General features: G+C 37.9%; 1 protein-coding gene and 1 non-coding gene across 2 annotated transcripts; both read left to right on the top strand.

Moving 5' to 3' along the window:
* The first annotated feature begins 926 nt into the window (after positions 1-926).
* Positions 927-1,687, top strand: Rab9b (RAB9B, member RAS oncogene family). The gene has a single exon (XM_051179077.1). It carries the CDS (start codon positions 933-935, stop codon positions 1,590-1,592), a length of 660 nt encoding a protein of 219 aa, XP_051035034.1. The 5' UTR covers positions 927-932; the 3' UTR covers positions 1,593-1,687.
* An 11,412-nt stretch (positions 1,688-13,099) lies between these two features.
* LOC127218075 (U6 spliceosomal RNA) lies at positions 13,100-13,202 on the top strand. The gene has a single exon (XR_007834148.1). It is a non-coding gene; the product is annotated as a U6 spliceosomal RNA (small nuclear RNA).
* Positions 13,203-17,744: the final 4,542 nt, after the last annotated feature.

Here is a 17,744-nt window from a genome sequence, read left to right as displayed (position 1 = left end):
AGATTGTGTGTGCTTTTAGAATCTCTTTTGCATATACTTTTTGATTAGTGTTTAGGTTTCCTTCCTTTGAGGCTTTTGCATAAAAGAACTTACTCAATATCAATATTCTTGAGTTTCCATTATAGATCTAATGTGACAATACCTAACAGAATATTTTAACATGTATTCTGGGTAGTTCATGTATAAATATTTTTTATAGATAACAAGAAAATTGCTACATTATTATGAGTGCTTTTGGTTTTATTGTGACTGTTAATATATTGTTTTGGGGGGTATTAAAACTTATATTGAAGAAACCCATAATATCCTCTTTGGATAATACCTATTATGTTGATCTTAGTCAACTGTCATAAACTTAAGTGTCATTGTACCATGAAGACAAAATTATGGAAAATCCATTCCTTATTATAGTATCCATTTCAATGCAAGTATAATGGGAGTAAATGCTTAGAGAAGGTTGATTTTTTTCTCTTTTCCATATTCTTGGGTCCAGTTCAATTGGGAGCCAGATCCTGACTGATAGAATCAAAAATACGACTTTATACCATCCAGTAACACCTAGGTCCCTTAAAAGCAAACATTAAACCTTGAATAAATTTCATATTTGCATTTTGTTTAGAAGTGTCCAAACTGGGAATTAATATGGTCACACATTTTAGTGGTATACCTGTTATAGAGTCTCTCACTTAGAATAGTGTTTGAACTGAACAAATTGTGGAGCAATCTGCTAGTTGGCTTACTCATGACATTCAGCCATTTCTTGAACAGGTAAGAAGCCTCAGAAAAATAAGACAAGTTTTCCCTCTTTTATTAAAAGGGTTTTCTTTCTCTCCCTGTTTTAAATTAAGAAATGCTCATCTAAGATCATTATTTAAGGAAATTTTCTATGAAGTTGATTTGTTTCATGTTTAACTGTTCTTTCCTACATCTTCATGTATTTTCAGGTTCTTTTGTTTGCAAACTTCTCCCTGTTTGCTGCTGCAACAATGAGTGGGAAATCCCTTCTTTTAAAGGTCATTCTCTTGGGTGATGGTGGAGTTGGGAAGAGCTCACTTATGAACCGCTATGTCACCAACAAGTTCGACTCCCAGGCTTTTCACACTATAGGGGTAGAGTTCTTAAATCGAGATCTGGAGGTAGATGGACGCTTTGTGACACTTCAGATCTGGGACACTGCAGGGCAGGAACGTTTCAAGAGTCTTAGAACACCATTCTACAGGGGAGCAGACTGCTGTTTGCTGACCTACAGTGTGGATGACCGGCAGAGCTTCGAGAACCTTGGTAACTGGCAAAAAGAATTCATCTACTATGCAGATGTAAAGGACCCGGAACACTTCCCCTTTGTGGTTCTGGGTAACAAAGTAGACAAAGAGGATAGGCAAGTGACGACTGAGGAGGCAAAAGCCTGGTGCATGGAGAATGGAAATTACCCTTATCTAGAAACAAGTGCCAAAGATGATACTAATGTGACAGTGGCCTTTGAAGAAGCTGTTAGGCAGGTGTTAGCTGTAGAGGAACAGCTGGAACATTGCATGTTAGGTCACACCATTGATTTAAACAGTGGCACCAAAGCAAGTTCTTCATGCTGTTAGACATAGGGACTGTGTTGAAAAGTGTGCACTAAGTTGGTTAGTCCATAGTGTAAGAACTACTGCACCCTCTGGCAGTACACACACACACACACACACACACAGTCTCTCTTTCTCTCTCTCTCACACACACCCTCTCTCTCACACTCTCTCTCTCTCTCTCTCTCTCTCTCTCACACACACACACACACACACACAGGCATGCACACACCCATGGGCATGCCAGGGTAAAAGATAAGGTTCTACTTTTGAAACAGAACCTTTCAAATTGAAATTGTAGACCAGTTTTTAAAAAAAGCTTTATTGAGCCAAGTGTATTTTGTGTGATTCCTGCTATTTTCCCTTCTTGTGTGTCTCAGGACACTTCAGAAAGTTTTAGTTCTGAGAGATTTAAGTACTTTTTAAGTCAAGGTTTAAACCTAGAACCCAGCCGCATGAAGGAGTGAAAGAGCTTAAAGTGTCCCATTAACCAGCTAGCAGATACCACCACCAGACTCTTGCCAAGCAGTTTATGACATTTCTACCAAAGGGGAAAACAAGATTCTGGGCTGTATTACAGCAAAAATAACAACGGAAGCAAGGATTTCTTTGCATGAATTAGAAAATGGTGGTGATGATTAGGAATGTGGATGTATAAAAATACACACTGACATGTTCAAATCTTCATATATGGTTTAATCTCATATGAACTTAAAAATCATCTGAACAAGAATTACTCTAATGACACTGGAGGTTGATTCTAATCCGTGTGTGTGAGTCACAGGACACTAGCGAATGGGTTACGCTTAAATATGCCAACCCCCTTTGCAAATACATGGTTGGCCTGCTTTTCCTTCATAGTACTGCTGCTCCATAGAGATGTTGCTTCCTTGACAACTTATCAATTTAGCAATGCTGCTTAGTATGTGGCTTCAGGTGTCATGCTCTCTGCCTACAATTTAGATGGTCCTATGGTTCACCATGCTGGCACATAAAGAAGGCTTCAGGAAAGATTGCAGAGTAACAGGCTTTTCTCACAGGCTCCTTCACTCAGTTGTGTGTTATAGAGGGTCTTCTTCTTGAGATGCCCCACAAAATGTTCAGCTGGCCAAACTAGGACAGTAAAATGGGCAAAAGAGCAGATTTTTTTAAACTTTGTGTTAGAATGAATTCATCATAATTAGATTTGTTAAAAAGTGGAATAGACTGCCTTAATAGTGAGCTCCCTCCAAGTAAAAGTAGTCACTGGATGGCCATCTGTTCAAATACTGTAAAAGGAATTGCTGTACTGGCTACATGTTTGGTATAAGGTTCCTTCAGGTTTAAGTTCAGAACTTATAAACTATGTCAGTGCCATATTCTTGTTGGATTTTTCTGAAAATAATAGTTAAGACTAAAGAGAGGGCCTTAAAACTCCTCAAGCCATTCTGGGATTAGCCTTTAACAACAACTACTATTAAAACATATTCCAAAGAAACCATGCTCAAAATGGTTTGGCAAATTTTGACTACCATGACTGCCAATTATATACTGTATTGTGAGTGTGCCATGTGGTTTTTATTGGCTGTTCTGCATAGATTTAATCTTTGCTTTAAAACATGTATGATAAAAATTGTGACCCACTATAGAGAGGGACAGTTAGATAAACCCTCCCGAAGAGATTTAGGTCCAAGATGGGGTAGGAGCATTCACGGGAATACAGCCTAGAATTCTCCATTGTAGCCACACATGGAATCAGCCTTACATGTGGGACCTTATGTGCTTTAAGAACTCTGGTATTTTTTGGCCACATAGACAAGAGGCGGACAGTATTTCAACCCGGACATATTCAGTATTTCCAATTATGGCATAGTCCTGACCTTATTGTCCAGTTAAGTTATATGCCAGAAGTCAAAGCCAGAACTGGGACCCCACAGCTCTTAAATATTGGTTCCTATCCTGCCTATGCCTATAGCCAGCCACACTGGTTTCAATGTTCTAGTCGTTTTGCTACAATCATGTTAGGGTGAATATCTGTACGTCAGAGCTAATAAGTAGTAATTGTTTTTAGGTGCATGAGACCTGGGGCCTTCTCTTTCTCCTTGCACTCTGCTGATAATAGTTTCTATTTGTAGATCTCAGGCCTTCATAAAGATCTCCATCATCTCACAAAAACTATTTGTCTCTGTAGAGTGGCATGTGGTCATTTGAGTAAAAAAAAGTACATGGTTATTAAATTCATAGGCACCCTGTCCATCGAGACAAGTATTAATTTGAGTGGAAGGTAAACTGAAGCCCCTTTCTTCTTAGACATGCACTTTTTTTTTCTACCAAGTTAATTCACAGTATCAAGCACTTAGCAGTAAGTGACAAAACAGTGTCATTTTTGTGAGTAACACTCAGTGGGTGCTGACATAGAGTTTGGGTAAGCTTTAAAACACCAAAAGCTGACATCTGTGGTACCAGGAACTGTGCATATGCGTTTTGAAATTGACTGTATATCTAGAATGTGCAGCAAAACATTTTCAATAGGTGTTTTTTAATGAACACTCAATTTTTGGAATGATGTATTTCTCATTAGAAGCATACTGTTTTTCAATAGTCCATTAAAACATCTTACAAAATATTTATCTAGTTTATTGTCATGTATTGGCTTTGAGGGGGCCTCAGGTTCCATATGTCTTCAGTGGATTGATGAATTTCAGGTGTATTTGTACCTGCCTCAGCCAACTCTCATTTATCCTGAGGTATTCCACAGTCCTCTTGCTGCAGGTGCTGCTAAACATCTCAAAATGTGTATAAGATACTTTGTTCCAGTTGTTTAAAAACTCATCTGTGTCAAAGTGAATAAAAAGTGCATTTTGAACAACCAACATACAATGTTTGTGGGTGTTATTTTTCTCCTTTTCTTCTTTTGAGCAGTTGGTCAGTATGGCAGGTACATCTCTCTGTCAAGTCCCTCTCTCAGATGGTACCTGATGTGGTCTCTCTATCATTTTTTTAATGTGATACTCCAAGTGGCTCTCCCTATTTATCATGCACTAGCGATTGAGAAACAAAATTGTATAGATATTATTAGAAAAATATGAAAATGTAGACAAAACAGGTCAGAACATGAAAGATAGTTTTTATACAAAAATGTTCTATTCTTTTGACCACCACTTTGGGCCATTAATGTAACAGTAAGCATCAAATGGCTTGAACATATATGATAGTGAATTTTCTAAAATTACATTCATTTGTGTGTGTGCGTGCACATCATGGTAGGAGTGAAGAGATCAGGGGACAACTTTCTAAATAAGATCATCAGGGTGGCAAGTGCCTTTACCATCTGAGCCATATTGCCAGTCCAGCCACATTCATACATGATTCATCACATTGATTCCATCTGCTACAGATTTAGAAGTCTCATCCATTCTACGTACTTTTGGTTATTAGACTTTTGTGAAGTAAAAAAAATTAATTATTTTTCTTGCACCAGAAATATTACACCATTCTTAAAATATAATAAACCAAATTCTACAATGATACAACTTTGAGACTACAGAAAGCCATAAATTTCTAATCACCTCAAAAAGAATGTTTCCACTGAGCCGAACTCCTGGAATCCAGTTGCAGAGAAGGAGGAGTGATAAGAAAATGGGGGCAAGACCAGGCTACAGAAACCCACAGAGACAGCTGACCTGAACAGGAGGGAGCTCATGGACCCCCAGGCTGATAGCTGGAAATACAGCATTGGACCTACTGAGACCCCCTGAATATGGGTCACAGTTAAAAGGCCTGGGCAGTCTAAGGGACCTCTGACAGTGGAACCAGGATGTATCCCTGGTGCACAAAAAGACTTTAGGGGCACATTCCCCATGGAGGGATACTCCCTTAACCTAGAGGCAGGAGGGAGGGCCTAGTCCCTACTCCAAATGACTTGACAGATTCTGTTGCCCCTTCTGGATGCATCACCCTCCCTGTGGAGTGGGAGGGGGTTGGGGGGCATGGGAGGGAAGGAGAGAGGGAGGGAGAGAAAAACAGAGGGAGGGAGAGAGAAAAGGAGAGAGGGAGAGAAGGAGAGAGGGAGAAACGGAGGGAGAGAGAGGGAACTGGGATCAATATGTAAAATAAGAAACACACACACACACAGTTTCCACAGCAAAGTACTCATAATATGTTTCAGGCTTTGTGGTTGATAACCTGAACAAAAAGGGGAGGGGAATGAAGCTTGTCTTCCAGGATTGGTATTCTCAAGCTAGATTTCTGTCTGATATGTTTCTGCCTCAATCATTGCTTCCAGGGAGATCCCCCCTTGGTGCCTTTAGATATAATACGATGTCTCATTTTCGGACAGTAGAAGAGATTTTTTTTCCAGAAAAAAACATGGAGGATATACAAGATATGGTTTCTGTTTCATCCTAAAATTGAGGTATTGGTTTGAATAATTTGATGATGGGAATTGAAATCGGCATATCTGTTTAATTTTAATTATTTAAAGCACTCCTGCAACAATATGTCTTTCAGTGTCAGTGATCTAGATAGTCATCTCACGTCTTTCCTTGCTGGAGAGACAGAATTTGTCACAGAGAGTGGTTTTGCTAATACTTGATTTCAGGGAAGATAAACTGTGATGCACTGCCATAGTCTAGACTGCTGCAACAAAATGCCATAAGGGTGGGTGGCTTACAAACAACAGAATTTTGTTCCTCACAGTACTGAAGGCTGGCAAGTCTAAGATCAAGGTACTGGCAGATTTGTGTGTCTGGTGATTTCTCAGTCATAAATGACATCTTCTCATTGTGTGGCACTAATCCTATTCATGGAGACAAATTCCTCATGACCTAATCATTTTATCAAGTCCCTACCTCCCGATACTATCATTTGGTAAGTTAGGATTTCAATGTGAATTAGGGGTGAATGGGCATAAACAGTATGATTATAGAAAACATATTAATATGTGTATTTTGGGGGTATTTCCTTTCATCCAAGCAAATTATCTTGACTTACCCCAAACTTTCATATCAATTGTTCAGTCTACTCTTTTGAAGACAGCAAAAGGATAATTGCAGAAGCTAGACATGTTTTACAGAATAAAATAAGCATTATTTTTAAAAGAAATATGGGCTGGAGATATAACTCAGTAGTTAATAGTGCATACTCCTCTTGCAGAGGTTCCAAGAGTTCAGGTTTCAGGACCCATGCCAGGTGGCTCACAACCACCTGTAACTCCAGTTCCCCAGCTCTAGAATGCATCTGGCTTATGAGTGCATCTGCAGTCATATGTACATATCCACAAACAGACACATATTCATTACAGATAAATTTTAAAGTACACTAAATCTAAAAGTTAAATACTATTCGGTAAAAATCTTAGTGGTAAGTTTACACACACTGATCATCAACACACTGCTTTTTATTTAGCTGCTAGTAGTAGTGGCACTGATTTGAGGGAAAAGCTGTTTTCTCTTTACAGAGTGAGAGGTTACTTCGTGTTTTCCCTGTGAGAATAAGCATCTCCACATCTGGAGACGAGAAGCTGTCCTCTTTAGTCATACAGGAACTGCAGCAGTCAGTAAACTGTGCATCGTCATGAATCTTTTTGTCTGCTTGAAGGAAACACAAAGCATTATGATTCAGCCACGTACAAATGCTTTTTAAAAATAGTGTGCTTTGTGTGTACAAATGTGCACTTTTTAGGTAATCTTTCATCCCTGTCAACTACTGATAAATGTGTAATGCGTCTCATTTCAGCACTCCTGAATTTTAACCAGATATGTTGCTTATTCTGAATAGGTTGATAAAAAGGAATTGGAAAATGCTGCCTAATGAAAGAAATAACTCAAGTGAACATTAGCTATATTGATTGGAATAAACATTTGAATCATGACTTCCTGTGGTGCATTGGTGAGGAAGCAAGAGACAGGGTCAGATCCTCTGTTGTCCATTACATCATTCCTGGCTGCCTTAACAAAAGCACATTTTCCCTGTAATATACGGCTTAACAGCCTGGTGATACATGAACATGTGTTGGTACCTTTAAATCTTCTCTGTATCTTTTGTTCCTGGGTTGAAAATGGCACCACCAGTGTACATTTTGATCCCTGTCTTTATTTATGGGGTTTATTTATGCATCTATGGCAGAAAAATCCAGAAAACCAAGGAAATAGTCAAGCAGGATAAATAATATTCATTTCTAATAATATTCTAAGATAAGGAAATTTGTCTTAATTATGTGGGGTCTTAAATGTATTTATATGAAGGCAAACAGGTTGTGATACTGTGCACATAGTGCAATCTTTTCCACTTAATACACAGTATTTTCATTAAGTCATTTTTTTTTACTTCTAGGGAATTGTATGTAATTTTTAAATACTTTTCTATTGAATTCACTGTATAACTTGTAACCAAATTGCATCCTATTATAAAACAAAGGGGAAAAGAGGGTTACTAATAATAAGCTTACTTCAGATCTGTGCTTATTTCTTATAGGTAGTATTTCTAGATCAAAGCATATGAATATGTTATGGCTTTTAATATGTAATGACAAATTGCTCATTACAAAGTTGTCCCAAATTACATCAACACAGTAGAATAAGAGACTGATTTTCTCAAGCTTATCATCCTCTCTAAACATACTCACTTCAACCAATGAAAGTAAAATGTCACATTTGTATTTGCATTGTTATTTGAGAGAAACTGCGCAGACATATATTGATCATTTTTATTTTTCTTAAGTAAATGGACAATTATGCTGCTTAGCTTACTTGGAATGTCGGGCATAATTTTGTTTCTTATTTCATTTTGTTGTTGTGCTGGGAGTAGGATCCATGCCTATGCCTACCAGGCAAATACTCTATCTCTGAGGTGCAGCTCTCATTTTTTGTTTCTGATGGAATTCTAGGAATTCGTTTTTTATATTGTGGGGTTTAACCTTTGATAGGATCCATATCCCCGTGTCTTTTAAATTCCTCCCCATATTTCTCATCTTTCTGTTGATGGTATGTTTAACGTATGTTAAAAATTCTTGAAAAGACTATGTCCTGATAAAATAGGAAACTATAGTAGGTGGGAATGAGAAAAATCCCTCTCTTATTTCCTCTTTGCTCCAGGTCACATTGAAACTGTGAGCACTATTGTCCTTCAGAGATTCTGTGGGACGTAGTATTGTCAACATAATAAAAGTACAGACAGAACTCAAAATACTCTTACATCTAGATGGTTCACTGCAAAGTATCAAGGAGCTGGTTTGAATTGATTTAGTTTTTGCCATAATAGACATATTGCTCTTAACTCATACAAATATAGTCAGAGTAACTTCAGCTTTTACCCACAAGGGGACAATAAAGACTTGCTAGTATTCTGCCACAGACATTAGAACCCAGACTGTTAAAACCAAACAGGCATGTAGAAAGTGCCTAGCTAGTCCACCCTTCCCTTATTTCATATACAAGGAAAATGAACACTGGAGCAGTTCAACAGTTTGTTCAAGATCACAGAGACCCTGTTTCCAAGACACTTTCCCATTTACAGTACCATGGCTTGGTTCAAATAACTCAAACTACAAACACTCTTTTTTTCTGATTTGTAAAAATCGTTTTACCTTTTTTGTTGAGGCAAAGTTCACAAGTAGGATAATTAAAATATACAGTTCATTTATATTTAGTATCTTCACAGTGTTATAGAGACACATATTTTCCCCAACATAAATCCAATCCTGACATTCAATGGATAATGTATCTAATAATTATATAACCTTGCTAGACTTATTTTTTAACCTAAGAAAGTGATGCCTTTCTTATACAGTTGGTGTGAGGATTAATAAAAATGATAGGCACAAGCCATATCCTTATCCTTCGAGATAGTAATCTGAATCGGGTATTGTAATACATGATGAAATCCTAGCACTTAGGAAGTTGAGGCAGGAAGATAATGGGTATAGGACAAGCCTGAGCTGAATAGTAAAACTTCTATTTAAAGATCCAAACCAAAAAAAAAAAAAAAAAAACTGGACTTCTGGAGCTCTGCCCAGTGCTTGGCTGTGGATCTCTGATCTGCTTAGATATTGGGTGAAGGCTCTATGCTGACAATTAGGGCAGTTACCAATCTGATTACAGGGGAAGGCTAGTTCAGGCAACTACTATTGCAAGGAATCTTGGTGGGCTCCCAGGAGCCTCCCTGGAATCAGGTTTCTCCTTAACCTCCCCCCCAATTTCCCCTTCTATGAAGCTATTTCCCTCATCACTCTCTCACTCTATACCACCCACAACTTGACCATCTTGATCTGTCATATTCCCATCCCCTATCCCCTCCCCTCTACTCTCCCCTGGCCCCAGTTTATCTAGGAGATCCCATCCACTTTCTCTGCCCAGGGAGACCCATGATCCCTCTTAGGATCCTCCTTGTTACCTAGCTTCTCTGGGGCTAAGGATTGTAGTCTGGTTATCCTTTGCTTCTTTGCTTTACATTTAATATCCACTTATGAGTGAGTACATACTGTGTTTGTCTTGGTTACCTCACTCAGGATGATTTTTTTTTTGTTTAGTTCCATCCATCTGCCTGCAAATTTCATGATGTCACCGTTTCCCCTCCCCTCCACTGAGTAAATGCCACATTTTCTTTTTTTTAACAAAGATTCATTTATTTATTACATATACTGTGTTCTGCCTGCATGTATCCCTGCAGGCCAGAAGAAAGCACCAGATCTCATTATAGATGGTTGTGGGTCACCATATGGAAGCTGAGAATTGAACTCAGGACCTCTGGAAGAATAGCCAGTGCTCTTAACCTCTGAACTATCTCTCCATCCCAATATACCACATATTCTTTTTCCAGTCTTTGGTTGAGGGGCATCTAGGTTGTTTCCGGGTTCCGGCTATTACGAACAATGCTGCTATGAACGTAGTTGAGCAAGTGTCCTTGGGGTATGGTTGAACATCCTTTTGGTATGTGCCTGAGTGTGATATTGCTGGATGTTAATGTAGATTGATTCCCAATTTTATGAGAAACTGCCATACTCATTTCCAAAGTGTCTGAACAGGTTTGCATTCCCACAACTGAGACACCCAGCCTTGTGGACTGAAAAACTACTGGATTCTTGCTTTGCATTGGGAGCCATTGTTAGACCAGCAGGGCCATAGCCTGATGCGAGATGTCATTCTGTAAATATGTTTCTCTTATTGGTTAATGAATAAAAACACTGTTGTCCAATAGGAAAGCAAGATAGGTGGGGCTAGGACACAAGGAGGATTCCAGGAAGTAGTAGGGAGGAGATCCAAGATGGAAGACGGACATAGCAGAACGCCGGCCCCTCTCTCCAGTTAAGATGAGACCACGTGAAAATACTTATATTAATAGAAATGGGTTAATCATTATGACAGAGCTAGCCGATAACAAATTAGTACCTGGCCAATAGCTTTATATCTAATACAGAGTCTCTCTGTGTTATTTGGGGTTGGCGTGGTGGTGGGACCAGACCAGAGAGAAAACTATTAGTAACAATAGCCTGTAAGCCACTCTAAGAAATCCTAAATATGTTCATTAGGCAAGAGCAGAAAACAGGAGGCATTTAAATAGAAAGAAGGATAATATAAATATTTTCTATTTAATGCTATGAAGCATCAAAAATTTTGAAGACTTTAAAATCCATTAGAGCTAATATACACATTAAGTAAACTTTCAGAATATTAAACACATAAAAATGAGTTGTACTCCTATACACTGATACTGAATCATCTATAACTGAAATTATTTAAGTCAATTCCATTGATTTATTTTTATTTTGTATGTATAGGTGTTTTATCTATTTGTATGTCTGTGCAACGCTTGGATGCCTGGTACCTGTGGATGCCAGAAGAGGGTATTATATCCCCCAAAAGTGGAGTTACAGATGGTTATGTGCCATGATGTGGGTGCTGGGAATCAAATTCAGGTCCTCTGGAAGGTCAGCAAGTGATCTTAATTGCTGCACTATCTCCAGTTTTGATTCCATTTATAATAACAGCTGAAGAAGAAATTACTTAGAAATTTAGCAAGAAAGAAAAAGGCTTATATGCAAAAAAATACAAAGGCATGTTGATAGGAATTAAAGATGACCTAAATAAATATAAAGGCAACTTATAAAGTGAAAAGGAATATTTAAAAACCATTTTTATGCTACAGTATTGATAATGTAAAATATATAAAACATTAGTTTTACATAATAATTGGTGATTAACATGAACTCACAAGGACTGAAGCAGCAAGCACAGGGCTTATATAGGTTTGCACCAGGTTCTCTGCACATATACATAGTTACATATAATATAAAATTATATATATATAAAGTAGCTTTTGGCTTAGTGTTTGTATGGGACTCCTGAGTGTGTGAATGAATGAGTTTGATTCTTGTGGCTTATCTTGGGATCTTTTTCTTCTGTTGGGTTGCCTTGTCCAGCTTCAATTTGATGGTTTTTGTTTTATCCTATTATATTTTATTATGTCATATCTGATTGTTCTATCTTAGCACCCTGTTCTTTTCTAATGAGAGACAGATGGGAGGGGAGGGAACTAGGAAGAGTAGAGGGAGAAACTGTAATCTATATAATTTATATGAGAAAAGAATCTATGGAAAGTTTTTTTTTTTTAAAAAATGATAGGCAAACATTGATGACCCAACTTAAAAATAGGCAAACTACTGAATAAGTATTAAGCATTTCCTAAAGATATGCAAGTGTTCAATAAGCACAAGCATGGGCATCTTTAAGTCTAATGTTAGTTATCAGGAAAATGCAGTCAAAACCTTTATGAGATTATGTCTCTCAAAAATTTGAAGTACAAGTGTTAATGAGAACATGGAGAAATTGGAATCTTCTTATAGAATGTGGAAGAAAAATAGGTTTGACAGTTTCTCAAAAAGTTATGCATAAAATGAGCACATACCTCTGCAGCACTACTTCCACCTGATTCTGAAATGACCCCCATGGGAAGTCCCCCTCAGCACTGTCCCCCTCCCTGCCAACCTGATCACTCATGATTCCATCCTCACTGACCCACAGTCCACTCACAAAATCTCTTCTATTTCTCCTTCCCAGGGAGATGTGGGCATTCTCCTATGAGCCCTCCTTGTTTCCTATTCTCTAAGGTCTGTGGATTGTAGCCTGGTTATTCTTTGCTTTACATATAATATCCACTTATGAGGGAGTACATACCATGTTTGTCTTTCTGAATCTGGGTTACCTCATTCAGGTTGCTTTATTCCCCTAGTTCTATCCATCTGCCTGCAAGTTTCCTGAGGTCCTTGTTTTTAACAGCTTAGTAATATTCCATTGTGTAAATGTACTACATGTTTTTTTTTTTTTAATCCCTTCCTTGCTTGAGGGACATCTAGGTTGTTTCCAGGCTCTAGCTATTATGAATTATGCTGCTATGAGCATAATTGAGGAAGTGTCTTTGTGGTGTGATTGAGCATCATTTGGATGCCCAAAGATCAGTATAACTCTGGGTCTTGTGGTAGATTGCTTCCCAGTTAACTTCCCAGTTAACTAGCTATAACAATAGTTTAAACTTATTTGTATAAATATTTTACTTTGGTGCTCACTTTGACAGCATATATACTAAAACTGGAATAATACAGAGACGATAAGCCTGGTCTGTTACCCAAGGATGACATGCAAATTCATGTTTCATAGTTTTCTAAAACAGACTTTATTTAAAAATGTCATAATGATATCTAATACTTTGCATATTATTTTTAAAATTTTTCTAGAAGCACAAGGCATACGGGAGGTAAACTGACTGTGACTTTGTCTTGTAAGAGACACTGATTAAATGTTAGAATAACATGATAAATCAAATTTCAGCAAAATCTTTAACTGCATTAAGACTCAAAATTCAGTGATGCATTTATTTAGATACATGCATCCTTGTAAGGTTACATTTTCAGCTAGGACATCCATTCAAGACAGGTGTTGATTTAAAATGAACTCAGGATTCTAGAATAGTAAAGCATAGTTTCATAGTTAATGAAGCATAGTCAGCCATACTGACCTCACTAAAATACTAATAATAACATGTTTAAAATATGAGATACATTCTATAACTATCAGAGAATATATCTAATAATTTCATATTTATTTCACTTTAAAATAGTATATATTAGTTAGTGTAGTAGAACATGGATATGCTGTTTATCATCAAGATTAGTGAGAAATATTTTAATGTATCTTATAAGATCACACACAGAAAATCCCAAATTTTAATGTAAATGTAAGTCATCCTGGGATATATATTGCTAAGATTTGTTTTCTGCTCAGCTGTTTATCCTCACACCACATTTGAAAGCAGCAATGTCATGTTTGGTAGAGTTGCACAATTAAAAGTATGTTTGGGGACTGCTGAAAATAAACGAGCTGACCACAGTTCTTTGCTTCTCTCAGTAGTATTGGAAGGAACTGAGCTACAGTCATTGCTTTTCTACTTCTCAACTGCAGTAGTTTGGATGAGTAATGTTCATCATAGGCTCAGGTATTTGAACATTTAGTTTCCAGATGGTGGTGCTATTTGGGGAATTGTAGGTGCCTCAGCCTTACTTGAGAAAGTCATTGATAGGGAGCTTTGAGATTATATAGCCTCGCTCTACTTCCAGCCTACTCTCTCTGCTCCATGCTTGTGGTAAACAATCTGAGTTTGAAGCTTTCCGATCTGCTTGCCATGCCTTCTGTCTACAGCTATGCTGCCCCTACCGTTACAAACTCTAAACCTCTGGAACCCAAGCCAAACAAACCCTTCCTTCTATAACTTGCCATGGTCAGGGTATTTTAGCACAGCAACAGAAAAGTAACACTCTGACATACGGGTGCCATAGCCGTTCCCTGAGCTGGGACAAGATCAACATCCCTGCGTGGGAATAGAAAGAACTGAAAAGGGCACAGAGTCCGGCAAAGGGCTGGGGATAACTAACTTCTTATAGAACTAAGGTGTGATAAGATGTGCATAGAATCTTCTAGAGTACTCAGTAAAGTACAGTTATTATAGTTGGAAATGGTTGCCTATGGAATGGGCTGTGACTATCTTCAATTACTTTGAGTTTTCTTTAACACTGAGACAAATAACCATCAAATATTACTATGTCAGAGTGTGACTAAATTTTTTTCAGCTGAGAAAAATACCAAAACTGCCTAAAACCACTTCAGCTATTAAAAAGAAACACACATCCATACACACAAATTCAGTAAGCACCCACCAAACGCCTTCCTTTGAGATATAGCATTTACTTGTGTTTTCCCAGGAAAGCTAGGTGAAAAAAAATATATACTGGTATACTTACTCTACAGAATTATTTATGTTTTCACATAAGAAATAGAGACTACTGAAATGACAAACTTGTTTTTAAAATATTATGTAAGGCTCTCTTTCTAGCAATAATAAACTGAGCTACTTGTAGCCAGCAATGCTGTCTTCATATAGCATTATTTTGTTTTGTTTGTGCTGTCTGTGCAACAGCTCTGGCTGTTCTGGAACTCACTTTTTAGAACAGGTGGCCTTGAACTCACAGAGATCCACCTTCCTCGGCCTCCTGTGTGCTGGGACTAAAGGCGTGTGCCACCATGTGCCCAGTTAGCATTATTCTTAAAGTTTTTAACTTTGCTATTATTGTATGTGTGTTCATAATGTGTGTCAGAGTGTGCACACTTATGTGACATGGTGCACATACGTCAGAGGACAACTTTGTGGAGTCAGTTGTCTGCCCTCTTCCACCTTCATGTGGGAACTAGGGATGGAACTTGGATCATTATTAGGCTTGCACACTAAATGGATTCACTTGTCAAGTTATTGTATTGGACCCTTTTTAACTTTTTCCATTTTTACATTATTAATGTGTTTATTGAATAATGTGTGAGTGTGAGTATGTGCATATGACACAACATGCCTATGGAGACTAGAGGACAATATTAGTTCTTGGTATAGGATGATACTTAAGTTACATTCTCATTTATTTTTGTTAATGTGGACAAGTCTTATTACCCTTAATTTAAGAAAGTTGTTCTGCATGTGACTTTGTTCCTCTATTAGGATTCTAATAAGCTGTGAATTGTCAAGTGCTAATTATATTGTTTTCGGGACTGAAACCCGTACAATATAACTTTGTGGTTTTCCTTTTTGGTGTTTTCAAGACAGTGCTTCTCACAATACAGTGTCAATGGAGCTTGTTAATTTTCACGTCAGTTAGCAAAACAGTTCAAGGCTTTTAAGCATTTTTTAATGCTAAGCACCATAGCACATCAGGTCTCTATTTCTGTGCATATGCACTTGCATTTCTATCTTATTTTATGGGACCCTTTGTTTCCTTTGCTTCTCATATTTAGCCTTGACCGAAAGAGGCAGGCTGAATAGCTCGTGTTTACATAAATACTGAGCCACATGCCTTTTGACTCCTCAAATGACTAAGTGGGTAGAAGCAAGAACATGCATTGTGCCAGTGTATGCAATAAATGCTGTCACATGTAAGGCAAGAAGCAGGGTGACATAATGCAAGTCACAAGTTGTCAAGAACTCTAAATTGAAGTTTTGTTTTCATCAAGGTCCCAGAAAACCAAAGCCACATGAAGTCATGACCCTTACCCCACTGCCTCTCCCACATATTGAAAGGAGGGATCTGATACTCATTGCAGCAAACCAACCAGATTGGTTTTTCATGCTCCCTGCCTCCACTCTAGTCCACTCTGGAAGACCCCTCGGCTGTACCTGAAGGTGAGAAAAATCTTTGAGTGTAAGGCCATGTCTGTGTCATCTTTCTACCCACAGAGTCCCTGAACATGAACCTCCCAGGCTTTAGTGAAAAGCTTGTTTTCTCAATGAATGTATACAGAATGGATGCATTTCCCTTTGAAAAAAAGGGGGGCAGATTCCACACACAATAAAACATCAGTCAATACTGACCCTGGTGTTGTAAGAACATGTTTCTTGTTTATACTGCTGTATTTTAATTGTTAGCTCATCTGAGCACAAAGAGAGCTCTTTCAGTTCAGAGAAAGAAGGTTTATGGTGTGTGGGAGAGCTAAGAACAATGAGCTCAATTGATAAACTAGAGATGCTCTCAGCTTCTAAGAGCCAGACAACTCCATCTATACATCCTTCCCAGAGGGCAGAACTAAATATGGACAGATGGAAAACACAGCTTTCTTGGGAACTGGCTTTTGCTCCTCTGAGGCAAAAATACATTCAGTCTGTAGCACCCTCAGTCCATTCTCCAAAATGTGGTGCTGTGTCCTTGTTTCCAGTGTCTAAAAATAAATCTAATATTTTTTTTATTCTCTTTGTCTTAAAGTCATTCGAGCAGACTTACTTGGGGAATATTAATTGTGGTGAGGCAGAAATCAGGAGAGTACAACTGAACCACTTCCAAATGAAGCGCCTTAAATGATAGCTAACATGTTGCCTACAGCCAAAGTCTCCTTTCTCATGTTCCTTGTCAGACACAAGTATATAGCTACAGACAAATCTATAGCTAATTTTAAGTTAGCTTTCTTCAGGCTGGTCATCAGAGCACTGTCTATGTTATGTTGGGTGAGCTCATGACCTAAGCTCTCCACGGTAGTGGGTATCATTAATTCATTTTAAATCCTGAGCTGCCACAGCATGTTTAACTTATACTGTCCTCATTATATCATCCCATGTCTATAGACGTTCAATTGCAAACCACTCATTTAGTACTTCCCAAGTGAAACTATGTATTATTCACTTGGGAAGTACCAGGATATTTTTATTGGACAGCTAGACAATTTTGAGAGAAGATAAAAAATAATTTAATACTAAATACAATAGTGCCCGAGCACCACAATGACACTGGAAAAGTAAACCTTACTGACTCAGGGTGAGCAGAACACTCTGAAACCCAAGAAAAAATAAACCATTAAACAGAAAATGAACTGGTATAGAGACCTGAGTTCATCCCAGCATGGTAGCACACACCTTAATTCCAGCACCCTGAAGGCAGAGGCAGGCAGATCTCTATGAGTTCAAGGCCACCCTGCTCTACATTGAGAGTTCCAGGAGGACAACCAAGGATCATAGTGAAACCCTGCCTCAAGAAAACATATTTAAGCATTGATTTGGGTTTCTTTAGGTAAATTGCTGTTCATTTTGCATGTATTTCTTAGTTTCTTTAGGTATAAAAAAGAAAGAATGTATGTATCTATTATATTTTTTCACAGAAATAGTATAAAAAATAACTAC

This window comes from Phodopus roborovskii, unplaced genomic scaffold (genome assembly GCF_943737965.1).
Source record: "Phodopus roborovskii unplaced genomic scaffold, PHOROB, whole genome shotgun sequence".
Classification (NCBI taxonomy): domain Eukaryota; kingdom Metazoa; phylum Chordata; class Mammalia; order Rodentia; family Cricetidae; genus Phodopus; species Phodopus roborovskii.
This window is presented reverse-complemented; position numbering and strand designations above follow the sequence as displayed.

Bases quoted from the DNA above. Each gene is read 5' to 3' on its own strand.
- Rab9b (XM_051179077.1), top strand. From the start codon at position 933: ATGTATTTTCAGGTTCTTTTGTTTGCAAACTTCTCCCTGTTTGCTGCT.